At 38.2% G+C, this 16,251-nt stretch overlaps 1 protein-coding gene across 1 annotated transcript; it reads left to right on the top strand.

Annotated features, from left to right (window-relative positions):
* The first annotated feature begins 124 nt into the window (after positions 1-124).
* Positions 125-15,227, top strand: LOC115421441 (probable E3 ubiquitin-protein ligase HERC3). Its single transcript, XM_030137332.1, has 23 exons — positions 125-332; positions 884-1,004; positions 1,440-1,516; positions 1,627-1,848; positions 2,932-3,023; positions 3,098-3,228; positions 4,219-4,343; positions 4,429-4,502; positions 6,334-6,443; positions 6,537-6,596; positions 6,688-6,793; positions 9,304-9,493; positions 10,681-10,829; positions 10,928-11,041; positions 11,191-11,274; positions 11,946-12,116; positions 12,229-12,369; positions 12,482-12,648; positions 12,732-12,798; positions 13,759-13,829; positions 13,909-14,092; positions 14,175-14,277; positions 14,620-15,227. Exons 1-23 carry the CDS (start codon positions 125-127, stop codon positions 14,832-14,834), a joined length of 2,982 nt encoding a protein of 993 aa, XP_029993192.1. The 3' UTR covers positions 14,835-15,227.
* The last annotated feature ends 1,024 nt before the right edge of the window (positions 15,228-16,251 follow it).

Below are 16,251 nucleotides of genomic sequence, written 5' to 3'. Positions count from 1 at the left end.
GTGTCAGCTGTAGGTTTTGTTTTCCTCTTCATCTGTTTTAAGTTTCGTTTCTTTTCTTTAAGTTTCGTTTGTGTCAGCTCTCTCATATACATCAGCTGTTCTCACACACCTCCAGTCCACAGTCATGTTCTCCTGGGGGGAGGAGTGCCGCCGCGGCTTCAGGCTCTCAGATGGTTCCTATGAGTCCGGTTCAGCCCATCTGGACCTGGACTTCACCATCACAGACCTGTCTGCGGGTCCGACCACCGTCTGCTTTGTCAAAAAGAACCAGAAGGCGTTTATTATCAGCTCCAGTGAGGACAGCAAAGGAAGAAGAGTCCGAGGAAAACAGAGTGAGTAGCACAGCAGAATAGAATAGAATAGAATAGAATAGAATAGAATAGAATAGAATAGAATAGAACAGCCTTTACTGGCATTGTGTGTTCAGTTCTACTCCAGGCAGAACAACAATGTTAACAAGTAAGAATAGAGCAAATGTAAAATTGTAAACACTAAAAATAAGAAAACAGAACAGAAATAAGAATAGAACTAAAAGTAGAATAAAAAATAAAAATAGGCATAAAATGAGTAGACACAATATTAACAGTATGTATATCTATGAAAACAGTATATATCTATTAACAATATTCACAGTATGTATATCTATTAACAAAATTAACAATATGTATATCTATGTAAACAGTATATATGTCTATGTAAACATTATGTATATCTATGTAAACATTATGTATATCTATGTAAACAGTATGTTTATATCTACCTATGAAGTTAAGTCTATGTAAAACTAATGCATACAAATTTAAATGAGGCCACAGTCCATCATCAGGTGTGAGTCTGGTCCGGTTCTGATCCACTAACTGCTGCTGTGTATGTTTCCATTCAGAGTGTGTGGAAACTAAAGAGAAGATCCGGGCTGTGAGCTGCTCTGATCAGGTGGTTTTACTGCTGTCCAAGAGGGGACATGTCCTCAGTGTGGACACAACCAGACCTGCTTCCACCCCACGGTAAGAAATGAACCAGCTGGGTGGAAACGTTACACCTACAACTGTGAAGTCTGTATCAGATGGAATTATAGGATTATAGGATGGAATTATCCACGTTTTACCACATATTTGTCTGATACAACTTCAATGAAAATCTAAAGGGCCCCAAGTTTAACAACAATTTGAGAATGTGAAGTGTTAATTAGATGTGATTATAGGTTAGATATTACAGAATAAAGTGTGCAAGTTATAATGGTGGAATGTAAAAACAATACTTTTACTCATAAACTACACTTAAGTACACTTCTGAGATACTGTTCAGTTACATGAAGGATGAGTCACTGTGTCCTTAAAGTGGGTTTCAAGTGTAATGTTGATGGAAATTTAGGGACAGAAAAAGATGTTTTCCCAGAATGAGGTGAAAATGAAGTGTGTGTTTTTTGCCGTTTGTTTCAGGCCCATCACAGCGTTCAGTCGTACACCGGTATCTCAGGTCGCCTGTGGAAGTCAACATTCAGTGGCTCTGACCAAAGGTACAGGAAAACAAGTCTAACGTCAGTTAATGATGAAGATGTTTTTCAGGCTTGAAAACTGGACAAACTGTTGACAGATGTCTCATGGGGTGAGTGTGTCTGGTCCACAGATGGTCAGGTGTACACGTGGGGTGTGGACTCCAGAGGTCAGCTGGGTCTGGGCAAGAAGACACCCGGGGTTCATTCACCTGAACAGGTCAGAAGTTTGTGTTCCGTCCCTGTGGTCGAGATCACTGCAGGAGGAGAGCAGAGCTTCGGCCTCTCTGTGTCTGGAAGTGTGTTCAGCTGGGGCAGAAACCACCGGGGCCAGCTGGGACTGGGACACACCGAAGGTACTCCAGTCTCACCTCAGACTGAACCTGTTTTTAGTCCAACCAAAGGCCCCATGGACTGTTGGTATCAGTTGGCCTCCGTCATCTGTCCGTCGTCTGTCCGTAAACGATTTTTCAAGAATCTTGAAGTTTGTTGTGAAACCTCTTTGGGGTTAGGTCTAACAAGTTTGTTCAAAGAATTGAGAAATGTTGATTTTTGAATTATTTATGAATTTTTGAAATGTTAAAAATCCCCATTGGTTTATAATGGGACACATTTCAAAGTGCTACAAGTTGAAAACAGTTGTAGATATTGATATCATTACTATGGGCAATAGATAGGAAGTCACATATGGGCTTTCATTTGGTGCCATGACCTATGACCTTGAGTAACCTTGAAAGGTCAAACAAATGTCAATTAATATCTTTAAATATGCCGTTGGACTACAGGACCCTTGGTCCTATTTTTTTAAGTTCAAGTGGAATGTTTTTTCTTCTTGAAAATGTTTTGTTTCTCATCCAAAACACTTCATAATTTCTGATGGTGTCAGAACTGATAGAAGTATAACGTGCGTACACTTGAAAACCCTCGGCCTGACTGATCAGTGCATGCCAAAGTTTTTGGACAGATGGACAGACTGATGGACGACCAACTGATGACAAATACCCTGCAGCTGGTGAGGCCGAGGGTAAAAACTGAGTAGAAAAAAATTTTCAGGAGACACAAATAATATACAATTGTCAGATCACAAATATCTGAAAAAATGATTATTGTTTTCCATAATTAGAATAATTGTCTCTCTTCAGGTGTGAATGAAACAGAAATAATAAATTTAACCATTATTTCTATTTTTTCTTCTGTTGTGACTTCAATAAGGACTAACAGTTTATTCTATGACATTAAAAGTCTCTTCTCCTTCTCAAGTGCATAAATATTATACATTTATTATTAGACTTTTTCCACCATAGAAGTATAGAGAACAATATTCTTAACAGCAATTATTTATATGACAATTAAATGCCAAATCAGTGTTCAATATTGTGACAGATAAGTACATGTTTTAACATACAATGAAAGTCTGACTTCAGTTGTATTTTATGTAGACAGACACACACCGACCCATGTTCATTCCTTGGACATGAAGAAGACTGTTCACGTCTCCTGTGGAGAGGACCACACGGCTGTGCTGACCAAAGTAAGAGCCACAACAAACACCACGTCAGATTCAGTCTGATCTGAGGTCAGATTAATTAGACTAACTGTCCTCAGGATGGTGCAGTGTTCACGTTTGGTTCGGGTCAACATGGACAACTTGGGCACAACTCATTCAGAGATGAACTACGACCTCGGCTTGTCGCAGAGTTCTGGGGGTCAAAGGTCACCCAGGTTGCATGTGGACGGTACAGTACATTGGATATTTTTATTCTTATATTATTATACTGGTTTAAAATATGTCAAAGTTAGTGTTTCACTTTACCTTGTATATGTCCTTTATATTTCTGTTTCTTTGATCTGTGCTACAGAGTTGGCCTTTTGTATATTTTAGTATTTATTTGTAATTTTGTAAATTGTCACTATTTTTCGGTATAATTTTTGTGTGATAGTTTAATATACAGAGTTTCTTTTTGCATTTTAAGAATCTGCAGCTAAACAGAAACAGAGCAGCAAAACTGATTTTCACTGTTCCCATAACAGTGACAATAAAGACCTATTCTATTCTATATATTTTTTTCTATTCTGTTCTATTTTTTTCTATTCTATTCTATTCTATTCTATTCTATTCTATTCTATTCTATTCTATTCTACAGATTTTTTCTATTCTGTTCTATTTTTTTCTATTCTATTCTATTCTAAATGCATCTTTATGTATGTGTTACATGGCTCAGACAATCACTTTGACTTGAGGGTGAAATATCTAGATGCTGGTGGCCAAAGGTCAAAGGTCAGGGTTACTGTGACTTCATGAAACATGTTTTTGGCCATAACTCAAAGATTCTGAGAGAATTTCAGATCCTTTCTATATGTGTACTATAGCATAAATGATGATGGGAGGACATTTATATAGAAAAGGCCAAAGTTAAACACTTTTCTTCCCACTCTGACCGTACTTTTTGTGTGAGTAGATTATTTGAGCAGAGAATGGTTCTCACTGGAGATGATTTACAGGAGCCACACATACATATACACACATATACACATTTGATTCGTTTTAATGTCTTCACTGCATATGTAACTCTGAACAGACATGGATGTAAACTTTATCCTGACTTGTTGGCAGGGGGTTCACTCTACTTTCAGTCATGTTCCTGTACCTTCTCTGTAAAATACTTCAAATGCATCGTTCTGCGTGCGTTGAAACCTGGTTTGTGCTTCATTCTGTCGTCCATCAGACACCACACTTTAGCTCTGACAGAGTCAAAGAAGATCTACTCGTTTGGGTGTGGAGAGCAAGGGCAGCTGGGACGTGGAAAGAAGAATCATCGAGCTGTACCACTGCCTGTCCAGCTGCCACCCGGTAACTACACTTATGTAATGAATGAAAGAAGTCACCTGAATGCATCAGACTGAACTGTGTGTTCTCATGTTAATCGATCTCACAGGCCATGTTGATGGGTCCAACATTAGAAACATCTTCGCCGGAGGAAACTGTTCTTTTGCAACATGTTCATCTGAGGTAGGACACAAAAACATCAGGTACCAACCCTGAAGTCAGTCATAATAATAATTATTATTTGTCTGTTCCTTGTTTTGTGTGTGTTTGTTGATTGTTATGTTTTCCTTGATTGCTGTCATTTACCTAGTCTTATTGTGTACTTTATTGTGTATTCATTTGTGTTGCCTTCAAGGACTTATATATTTGTGTACTTATTTATTTACAGTTCTGGTATGTCAATATGGGTGTGTATGTATGTGTATGTGAGGATGATAAGTGAGGTTAATTACTTACAAAAGATCTAAGGGTATTGATTTTTCATATATTATGCTGCAGTGGTGGCTGCTCGTCTTTCAGACAGGAGAAGCTCATTGTCGGCTTACATAAAAAAAAAATTGTCAAGTTATTTAAACATAAATTCATCCCTCCGTTCCTTTTTAAGAACATGGTTAGTGACCTTATTGTACCAGGTAAACAAGAAAACGCTGAAATTATGTTAAATTGAAACAAGGAAGTACAATGAGTGTGTTTTATTTACAGTGCAAGAAATGAACAAGTAATTTCGTAGTGGTTTCTCCCTCGATTTCACAGCAGAATGCACGACGGTATTACACTGAACTGTGTCAGTGAAGAAGTAGATCTCAAAATAGCTGTCAATCAAACCAGATTCAGCCTTTCGACCAATCCTCCAATCAGCAAGTGGAAGCCTGGCGTCCAGCCCGGCTGAGCTCCGCCCACAGCTCCATTCACCCCCAGAGACGCTGAGCGTACGGGGGCGGGACAACATTGTGGCATTTATCCAATTACCGTCCAGTTTTGAGGCAATGAAAAAAACTGTTCCACTCAGTCCCATTGAAGTCCATGGACGCTGAGCGTCTACGGACAAATGCACTGAGCAGAGATCGAATGAGAAAACAGCACAACGGGAATGTATGAGAAGTGAACAACAGCGAGTCCGCTGATTTGTGATAAAGCTGATTCTGAACGAACTCGTCTTTGAGATGAACGTGTTCTAACACATTTGTAGTCAATGAAATGTCAACACAACCGAAATGATTTGACCATTTAATTTTCATAATTATAGTGGAAACCGAGCTTGCCTTGCAGTCTGTGAGAAATCGCCTCTGTTATGCTGATAGGAAGCTAAAGGATAGACTGTTGTGTGGAGAAGGGGTGGGATTAAATAAGTTACACTTCCTCCCTCTCCTTTTCGAATGTGCAAATAAAGTCATGTATATGTATACTTTTTTTTTTCTTCTTCCATGAGTTCTTACTGTTTTATTTCTAAGGATTAAGTAAGATTACTTTGTCTTGTTGCATATTCAAAATAAACGAAACTAAAAAAAACAAACAAAAAAATTATAATACACTGCCTGGCCAAAAAACCCCTCACCACCTGAATTTAACTAAGCCAATAGCTGGGAGCCTCCTATTGGATAATTACTGCATGGGCGATTATGGGCACGTTGACCCATGAGGAACCACAGGTCATATTCATACCGGTATCTAAAGACTGAAGTTAGTAAATGCATAGTGTCTGTTTTTAGCTTCATTTCCCATCATGCAGCGTGGTACTGCGCTTCTGGTCAACCAAGCAATAGGATTGTAAGGCTATTGAATTCCAAAATGACTAATATCTCCCAAAATACTGGTCCTATCAACTTGCTGCGATATTTAACATGGAGATGGGACTGTTCCTCAACTGTAGGAACCACATTGGCCAGTTACAAAAGTCTCAATTCCTCAGAACTGTGCAGACACACACACACACACACACTCGGAGACCTTCCAGTATTATGATATAATTACAATAATCCTGTCCCAGTGAAAATACTGTTTCTTTGTTTCACAGGACGACAATGAAGAGTCAAACAGTGCCACTGTGACCCAGCTGACTGTAGATGACATGGTTAATAAATGGACCTCTGAATGTGATTCTAACTCATGGAAAAACACCAAACAGTGCGTATATTGAAGCTCCACTTGTTCTTCTTCTTGGTATTTGTGCTTTGTTGAATATCCTGACGTTACAGTCGACGTGTTAAACCTTCACAGTGAAATCCAAAGGACGTTTTCCTCTGCATCCACTGTGAATAAAAGCTTCCTCGATCGAAGGTAAAACACAGAACCTTTGTATGTGTTCATCACTTCTTCATATCTGGTCAATCATTATTACATCTTCTTCTTGTCTCTTTTGTCTGAGCAGCAGAGATAAACACTTCCAGACCTCGTCAAAGTTCTGTGGTTTGGACTTCACAGCTGTTCAGAGAGCTTTCACCAAACTACTGCAGAAAGACCAGGTTTTAACTCAGGTAGGAAACTGAGGCTCCGTTCACACAGCAGGTCATAATGCACAACTGGGATGTTTTGGAATGTTCGTTCATATTACACATTAAAGGTGCTGTATGTAGGATTGTGGCCAAAACTGGTACTGCAATCACATTCAAAATACTGTAGAGCGTGGTATCCTCTGCTCCTCCCCCCAGACTAGGGGTTGCCAGATCCAGCATGAGCATCTACTACTAGTGTTTCCACTAATCCTTGCCACCACACCATAAATTTCATACAAAAAAAATCATCACCAGACTTATTCTGCATCAGTATAATATATAATAGAACAGGACAAACGTCCTGAACACTGAAATGAAAGTTTGTGAAGATTCAGGAGATAGGGAAAAGGGAAATGAGCCTTAAGTTTCACTTTTACTTCAGCGAAGTATAAGCGGCACAGATTGCTACCATACCCCCCCCGCCCCCCGCCTGACCCCCCCACCCGGCTGAAGGAAAGACACACCACTACATGAAGAGGTCACTTCCACAGAAAACACTGAACTACAAGGAGCTACCATGGCAAGAGACAAGTCCTACACTGGTACCCGGTCTCTTCACCAGTCCTGGACCGGCAGTCTGTTCACCAGGGCCAGGAGAAGAGACCGCAGCCTGGCCCTGGGAGAAGAGACCGACGGTCTGGGACCAGGTGAAGAGGCCGCGGCCCCAGCTCTCAGTGGTTCTTAACGGTGGTCAGACTATCCAGCGTCGTTCTTCAGATTCTTCTCCTCTTTCAGCCATCTCCATGTTTCTAAATCATCTCCTATACATCTCCTTGTTTTGTTTCTCACTTTGTCATGACGTATTTGGGAATAATAAGAGTCCTTTTAGGTTTATTAACATCAGACATTTATGATCAGAAATGTTCCAGCTACAGCTCAGGGGGAACTGGCAACCTGGATGCTGAAAGGCTACAGACACTGTGATTGGAAGACGGGTGGTGGGTGGAGCCTCAGACCAAAACACACAATGACATCATAAACATCATTTCGGGGCTGACACTGAGCTTTTCAAATGCAAATATTCTGTCTGGACTACTACTGTCAGTGAGATCAGTATTTGAAATGAACAGGATTCCTTAATGTCTGGTGACAGTCAGGGCCATTTTATAATTACTGAGAACAGAATTCCTACAGACTGCACCTTTAAATGCAACTTTTCAGTTTTGAGTATGAACTGAATGCGACCCTAAAGTGACCTGCATGCACAAAAGAGGTCCTGACGTAATATGTGACCATGCAGGCATGCACTGTCTTTACGCAAGTAAATATGTTTTTCTTGCGTCTCCTCCTCCTGGGATGCAGAATTATGAGTTTTGTTGCATTTCAATGACGTAAAGGCCGGAAACATGTGATCTGGCCGTTAAGACTGAAGTCGCATTCCAAATATTTCACATACATATCGGATTTAGGACCACATATGAAAGTGGCCTGGGTTCGGATTAGTGCTGTTCCAAGTGTCTTTAACAGGTCGGATATAGGTCAAAATACAAAGCTTGTGGAAATGAAATGAATAAATTAAATATTGGCGGGTGAACAGAATGTGGAAATGCTGCTAGTGTAGTGCACCACTCTGTTCTGCAGCACACAGCCCCGCCCCTAAGAGTTCCTGGTAATCTGAAAAGTACTACCTTCCTACCAGGAACTTCTTTGAGGAAAGTTCAGGGCCGGGGGAAAGTTATTTACCCAGGTAATTTTCAGTGCAAACGCAGCGGGCTTTTGAAAGTTCAGGGTAATGCACAAAGTTCCTGCAGTGGAAAAGGGCCTACTGTTTTATTAAGTCGGCTGACACCCTTCCTCCAGCACACCTGGAAGCCATTCCATCGTTATCAGTCTACTGTGAAGCTTGATGATGAGCTGATCATTAACTGAACCAGGTGTACTGGAAGAGGGAAATATCTAAAACATGCAGGATACCGGCCCTCAAGGACCGGGTTTGGACACCCCTGGTCTAAAGGGTTGAAAATGCAAACTGTGTTTTCTCGTCACACATAGTTTACATCACAGGCACGCGTCAGTACAAGAAAACAACATGTCAGATTATTTCGCTGACGGACCTTCAAGTTACCTTAACCGCTCTAATTTCCATCTGAGAGTCGTTTCAGCAATTGTCACAAATCTTTATAGAAAGTAGTAGAGAGCAGAGAAGGCACATTAACTTCCTGTTCTGTTTCCTGTTTTGTGATTGTATGTTGCACTAGGACAGAACAGGAACAGAAGTAAAAGGTTCTATGCAGGTGCTTGGTCTTAGTGGTGCTGATGCCACCTGGGGTTCAAACTACAGCGATAAATACGAAGTTTGACACACTTTTGCGTGTCCACCTGTATGCAGATTTAAAAGTGAGAATGCAACACCACTGTTATGTTTTCAGTTCAGACTGTTACCATCTAAATGTAGCCTTAGATGTAATGAGGTTGTTGACAGGAAACGGTGCGATGTTGACTTTCAGAACCTGTAGTGGTATTGTTTTCATTCAGCTGTCATCTGTCTCCAGGTTGAAGCCACCATCATTCACTTGCTTCCCACTCTGAATCCAGCCCCAGTGGGAGTGGAGGGCTTGAGGATCTACCTGCTCCTCAATGAGCTTCTGCATGTGGTCCAGGAACACAAGCAGAGCTCAAAGCTGGCTGAGGCGGTCGCTGCTGCCGTCCACAGACTGTCAGCTGACAGCCTCCGGGTCTTAGGTACATCCCACTGCTCCTCTGGAACTCTGATGTGGCATGTCAACTGACTGTGAACTTGTTTGGACTCATGGAATTCTCCTCCTCAAGCTAAAAACGCTTTTTTGGAAACTTTCTTAGTTTAGAAAATGTCCTGTTACCAAACAGAAAATACACTATATGGACAAAAGTATGTGGACACGTTGAATTTAGGTGTTTCTTTTCTAACAGGGGTCTGGAATACAAAACAATAATGACTAATGTCATAATATACAGGGTGTCCCATAAGTCTCCATACATAGGAGACATAATACATATGGTTCTAACATGTATTTCTTTATATTTCTTCTTTATAGTTCTTCAGCAGTGGAGGACACGCATTGAAATGTGTTCCTGACAAAATGGCAGTCATATAGAGCGTATTATATAAATAAAAATGGTTTATGTCAAGAAACATTTATTTTTCCTATGTATGGAGACTTATGGGACACCCTGTAGTTTTATACTGGGATAAATGTCATTGCATTGGTTAGTTTGGTTGTGACTTAATTTCTCTCAACATTTTTTTTTTTTTTATCCATGACTATGATTTTAAAAGGTCTGCCTCTAAATTTCTAAAATATTTTTCCTGCTCTGACTGTAAATAATAATTTTCCACCAGCACTAACCATCTACATTCTTCACATCTCACTGGGGAAGAAATAGCTCACATTAAACTTTACGGAAATATTGATGTTTCTAAACTATATGGACATAAATATGGAGACACATCATGTTACAGCTGTAAGATGTCCTGTTCATGAGGATTTGAGATAAAAACATAGAAATAGAAATTTAGAGGTAGAACATTTAAAATCATAGTCATGGATAAAAAAAAAAAAAAGTCAAAACCATCTCTGAGGCATTTTGGAAACAAAGATAACAACTGAAACCAAACTAACCAATGCACTGATATTTATCCCAATATAAAACTATATTCTGACATTAGTCAGTATTGTTTTGTATCCCAGACCCCTGTTAGAAAAGAAACACCTGAATTCAACATGTCCACAGACTTTTGTCCATATAGTGTAGGTCTGTTTTTTTGTTCTGTTTTTTAACTTTTTGGAGTTTCCTGGTTCCCATGGGACAGCAACACCTCAAACGTTTGCTCTTACAGAATATGATCCATTGCTGTAAACACATGTCTGTGTCCATGTGGTCTTCCTCAGGGGACTGGTGGTCGTCTCTGTCAGACTCCATCAGGGTTAGACATGTGGAGGTGTGGAAGAAGGCTCTGTCAGTGCTCATGTCCCCTGAGACTTTTCGTCCAGACTCTGCAGTCAAAAATATGCTACAAGTCCTCCAGTACATGTACAACGTTAGTATCTGTTATTCATACTTTGTCTATTTGTGTCAACCTGTACAAAGGGTTTTGTGTCATGTCCTTCTAATGAATTCAATACATTTGTTTTAAAGGCTAACAACAGGACTGTGGATGCTCAAAGAATCCCAGAAAGTGTTTTTCATTTGTCGATCAGCACTGAGGTTCTTGCCATGTACATATATCTGGGGCGTTTAAGGTTCCATGAGGTAAAAAAAAATATCTGACTTGGTTTCGTCAAGCCACTTCTCAAACTTTCACTTTATTCTTGTAAAAACACATTTTCTTACAGATTCATCACATATGTTCCTATGAAAATGTAATATATGTTCTTTTTTGTGTGCACGGGGCCATGCAGCCCCCTGTCATCTTTAGCTTCCCATTTCTGATGAATCTGCAAACCAAGAAAAAGGTGTTGGACCTCACTTTTGCATTCATTAAGGTAATTTAAGCTTTTTCAATATACCACATAAAAATAAAAATAAAAAATTTTTAAAAATGCAAAAAAGGAATATCTGACTTAGATAAACTAATTTGACTTTGGCATATTTACCTTGAAAGATAATTTTTTAGATTTATTTACTTATTGAGACTTAATCTTGTGAGGATGATTTGACTTGTTCCAAGAATTTTCATCTTGAGCTAGATATTATAACTAATTTTAAGCAATATTTATAACATAACAAGCTACATTGTTGGGGATAAGTATGGAGGACACCATAACTGTTTGCCCTCAAGAAACTGTTACTTGTTGTATGCAGTTTTACATATATCGTGTCATTCATAATGATATATATATATATATTACTATCAAGACTTGAAACAAGTATTTTCTGTTTAAAATAACAAATTTACCATTCTATAATCCTAAGATAGCGTTTTCTTTTTTAAGAAAACTTGTTAATTTCAATTTTCTTACTGCACTAGCAGATAATTTTACTTGAAATACGACATTTTGACCCAATAATGAGTTTAATATCCTATTTTTGTACAGGCCTTTTTTGCAGTGCAGGCCTTATACACAATGTTAACTCTTTGAACTGTGTGAAACACTGTCACATAACATACTTAAAACTGGTAAAATAAGGAATGAAATATTTGACTTTATTCTAGATTGAAAGAATGTCTTTACCCTGTTGGCTTCATATTGTGGAGACTGGATGGGATGATGAGGTGCCTACTGATGTGAAATTAGTACTGAAGCTGCGCCGAACATCTGTCTTGGACGACACATTCAAACAACTGGCCAACACTCATGACAATGACTTTAAGAAGCAGCTTCTGGTAAACATTTAGGTTGATCTGATACATAAACATTTTCTAAATTCATCATAAAAAAGTTAAATTTCACCAAATTGCTCTTGCATGAGTTAGTTTGTGGTATTTTGTTTTCCAGGTTTATTACAATGAAAACCTCATATATGATGGTGTGAACAACAAAGACTTTTTCCACCAAGTGTTTCATGAGATGATGTCACCTGAGTCTGGGATGTTCATGTTCAACGACTCCAAAACGCTGGCATGGTTTCCCTCCAGAGTACGACTATTTCACTCTGTATAATGAATAATATGCACATGTTACATACAGTCGGGTCATGTCTGAAGGTCTTTTCTTATGCATGTTTTGTCCCTTTTCACTTTGACAACAGCCAACACAGGAGCACAGAAGATACTTCCTGTTTGGAGTTCTGTGTGGAATGGCTTTGTACAACCAAAGTATCATCCATCTACCGTTTCCACTGGCTCTGTTTAAGAAGCTGCTGGATGTAAAACCATCACTGGACGATTTGACAGAATTCAGCCCAAGTGTTGGACAGTATGTATGTTTTATTTGTCATAGATTTAGGTGCTGGTTTCTGCAGTTTCTCTGACAGAATAAACTTCTGATTTTGTTTCCAGGTGTCTGAAGTCCATCCTGGAGGAATACAACGAGGAAGTGATAGAAAGCCTGGACATTGATTTTTTGGTAAGAATTTTCAGATATTTATTAACCCTTTAGGCCTCTGAGTTGTTTTTTTTTATTCTTGGAAATATTCAATTTTGATATCAAGATTTCAAAAAGCTGTATCTTGGAATTGGTTAGAGATAAAGTCATACAGTAAATGAGAACAATGTTGGATATGAACCAAAGTGCATGATAGGAGTAAATGTACTCATCTCATTTGCATATCGTGATGTCACATGGCGGCAGCCACATTGGATTGCACAACTTTTAGCAAACTTTAACTTTGAACATATGTACACAGAAGTTTTCTTTGTGTTTTTTTTTCATTTTATCCTTAAAATAAATATACTTAAACATAAGTAGAAAATAAAATGCTGTAAGTGTTAGTAGCTTTTTAGCCAAAGCAGCAGAGTAGACAAATCTGTCCTTATCTATCAAAAGTAAGACTAAATAAACAGTACTTATTTAAATATATAAACTTTACTTATTTACTTAAACCAGCTCAGGACCACGCCTTTAAACTGGATTTTCTTCTTTACTTTGAATAGAAACTTGTGTGATAGGATTAAAGGGGCACATATCTGCCATCTATTGGTGGGAGGTGGTAACAAGATTTGGAAACTATTCCATCTAATTACGGTGCCTAGTACTGTGGTACGTTGTTTGTTTTAATAGGACAATGCACTGTATTGTTGTTATTGCTATTTATTTACAATGCTTTTATCTTTATTCTTTTATTGTACAGCATTTTGGTCAGCTTTGGTTGTTGTAAAGCACTTTAGAAATAAAAATTGATTGATTGATTGATTAATTGATAGATATGGAGCTATGGTCTGTTTCATTCAGTTATGTTGCTTGTCACAATATCACAACTTTGGTGCTTCAAGGGTTAACTATCATATATATCCTTTTAATCATATCCAACCGTTGTCTTTATCTCCTAAAAATCTTCTGCCATTATTTTCCTCATTTTCATAACAGATCAACTGGGACGGGACAGATGTTAACCTCGATCCAGGCACTCCTAAAAAACCTGTGACAGATCAAAATAAGTAAGACTCACGCAGTGTGTATTATTCTGTGACTGAAATTCTGTTTAGTTCAACATTCAACCCAAACCCTTTTCAACAGGAAGGAGTTTGTGGACGCCTACATTAATTTTGCTTTCAAGGCATCGGTGGAGAGGGTGTTTCATGAGTTCAAGCGAGGCTTCTTCCAGGTGTGTGATCCGGCTGTGGTGAAGCTTTTCCAGCCGGAGCAGCTTCAGAGAGTTCTGGTGGGAACAGAGGTCAATGACTGGACAAAACTGAAGCAGGTACAATCCATAAATAGAGCCCCAACTTTACCGAATATACATGAAATGCTAAGTAGTAATCCAGTCTTTTTTCTGTGATTAGAGCACAGTTTATAAAGGACAGTACAGCACCAACCATCCCACCATTCTGATGTTCTGGGAGGTGTTTGATGAACTAACTGAGGATCAGAAAACAGCTTTACTTTGTAAGTGTTTTACTGAGATTTACACATTTAACAAAATTAGTTCATTCACGTGAATGAATTCTTTTTTGTAAAGTTCATTATTGGAGTTACTGATGGATGGATGGATGGATCCATCCATCCATCCATCAGTAACAACAGCGATAAGGCAATATGTTACTGAATTTGCTCCTCTCTTGCTTGTAAGTAATACACAAAGCACAATTAATGTCCTAAGCACGACCAGTAGAGTTACACTTTCAGTCTAAGAAACCATAAATCTGTGAATGGTTATATTTACTTCTTTTTCCTAGAGTGTTACTACTTTTCCTTTCCTACTCTAACAGTTATTCTTCTGTTCATTAGGGTTTGTGACAGGTTTTGAGAGAGTTCCCATTCTCAATACAGACAACTTGAAGATGCAAGTGGGCGAGTTGTCAGACAAAGTCCAGAACCTGGACTATGACCAGTACTACCCGAAATCACATACATGCTTCTTTGCTTTGGAGTTGCCTCGATACTCAACCAAGGAGATCATGAAGAATAAGCTAATAGAGGCCTTCAGTCAAATCGACCACTGACTGAGCACCATGTCTGTTTTTATGGAGGCACTGGAACAAACAAAGCACTTTGGAAACGGAAATCCTGCTGTTGTGACCATGTAACATAAATTAATTTACTCTTCCTGATACTAGTGTACATGCAGTTGATGTCTATCTGTACAAAGTGTAAAAATCACATGTATCTTAAATAAGTTACTTAACTCTTAAGTGTTAAAAATACTGAGAGAATAAAGAGTGGGATTCATTTAGACATTTTGGACCAAAGTCAAATGTTGCAAGAAAAAAACTTTGGAAATTGTTATTTGTCTTTGTGTTACATGAATGACTGTTCATGTTACATTTATGTTGTTAAATCACAATCATCTGCACATGTTAAATGAAACAAATTAACTATAAATGAGGGGCAGGTAACAAATTGTAGTTTTTTTTTCTACAACACATTTTTATACATGTTTTTAAAATCTGATGACACATTATGTATTAAATGCACTTTTCAGGTAAAACCCTGTTGCCCATAAAGTTGGAATAAAATATTAATTTCTTAATGTGATTTATTCTTCATATACTAAGTGTAACTCGGACTCGGTGTGTAATCACTGGTGATTACTGATGTGTACAAATAGGAATAAAAAGAGTAATATGTCTGAAATCAGCATTATTCCAACGTTACAGTGTACAGTGTATTTATACTTGAGGATGTTTACTTATATGAAGAATATTTACGAATGGAATTCAAAGTTGTAGCCACATTTAATTTGCAATTGACTTGTTTTGGCAAATAAATAACAATTAATAAGTCATTGTGTGTCACGACCAAAGCTTTGGCCTTGACTATACCTCATAGCTCCTTCACCAATGCAGACTGGTTTGTAATTTCACATTTTTAGCTGTTTCTCAAAAGAAAAAATGACCTTTAACCCACTGAGTGAAAGAGGACATTGGAGGAGATTATGGAAAAACCCTTGGATTTAATAAAACCTGTTCTACCTGTACAGTAAATACAGAAATACAGGTAGAACATAACAGCTACACAGCATCAAACTGGTGGAAAACCAATAAATAAGAAGAATTAAGTTGAAGGTTTAAGATAATCTTATATATAGTGCATGTAACTCTGTCTAATATATGACATTCAGTATTAATAACAAAACCTGTGGAATAAACAGAACAAATTCAACCCTGGAAACCACACAAATAAACTAAAGTGGATCAGACCAGTTAAATAATAACAGAATAACCAACAAATTTGTGTCTCCGAGTGTAAAACAAAGTAAAACTGCATGAAAATGTTTACATTAGATTATCCCTCAGGAAATTAAAGTTCCAGTGTGAGCACAACAGGGAATGTACACATATAAGAATATTACAAGAAAATTGTCATAATAATAACAATAAAAACAGTAGTGAGAAACACAGGCAGTTCCACATTAGAAAG

Source organism: Sphaeramia orbicularis, chromosome 6 (genome assembly GCF_902148855.1).
Source record: "Sphaeramia orbicularis chromosome 6, fSphaOr1.1, whole genome shotgun sequence".
NCBI lineage: Eukaryota > Metazoa > Chordata > Actinopteri > Kurtiformes > Apogonidae > Sphaeramia > Sphaeramia orbicularis.
The sequence above is the reverse complement of the archived record's forward strand: the minus strand, read 5'-3'. Positions and strand labels throughout refer to the sequence as shown.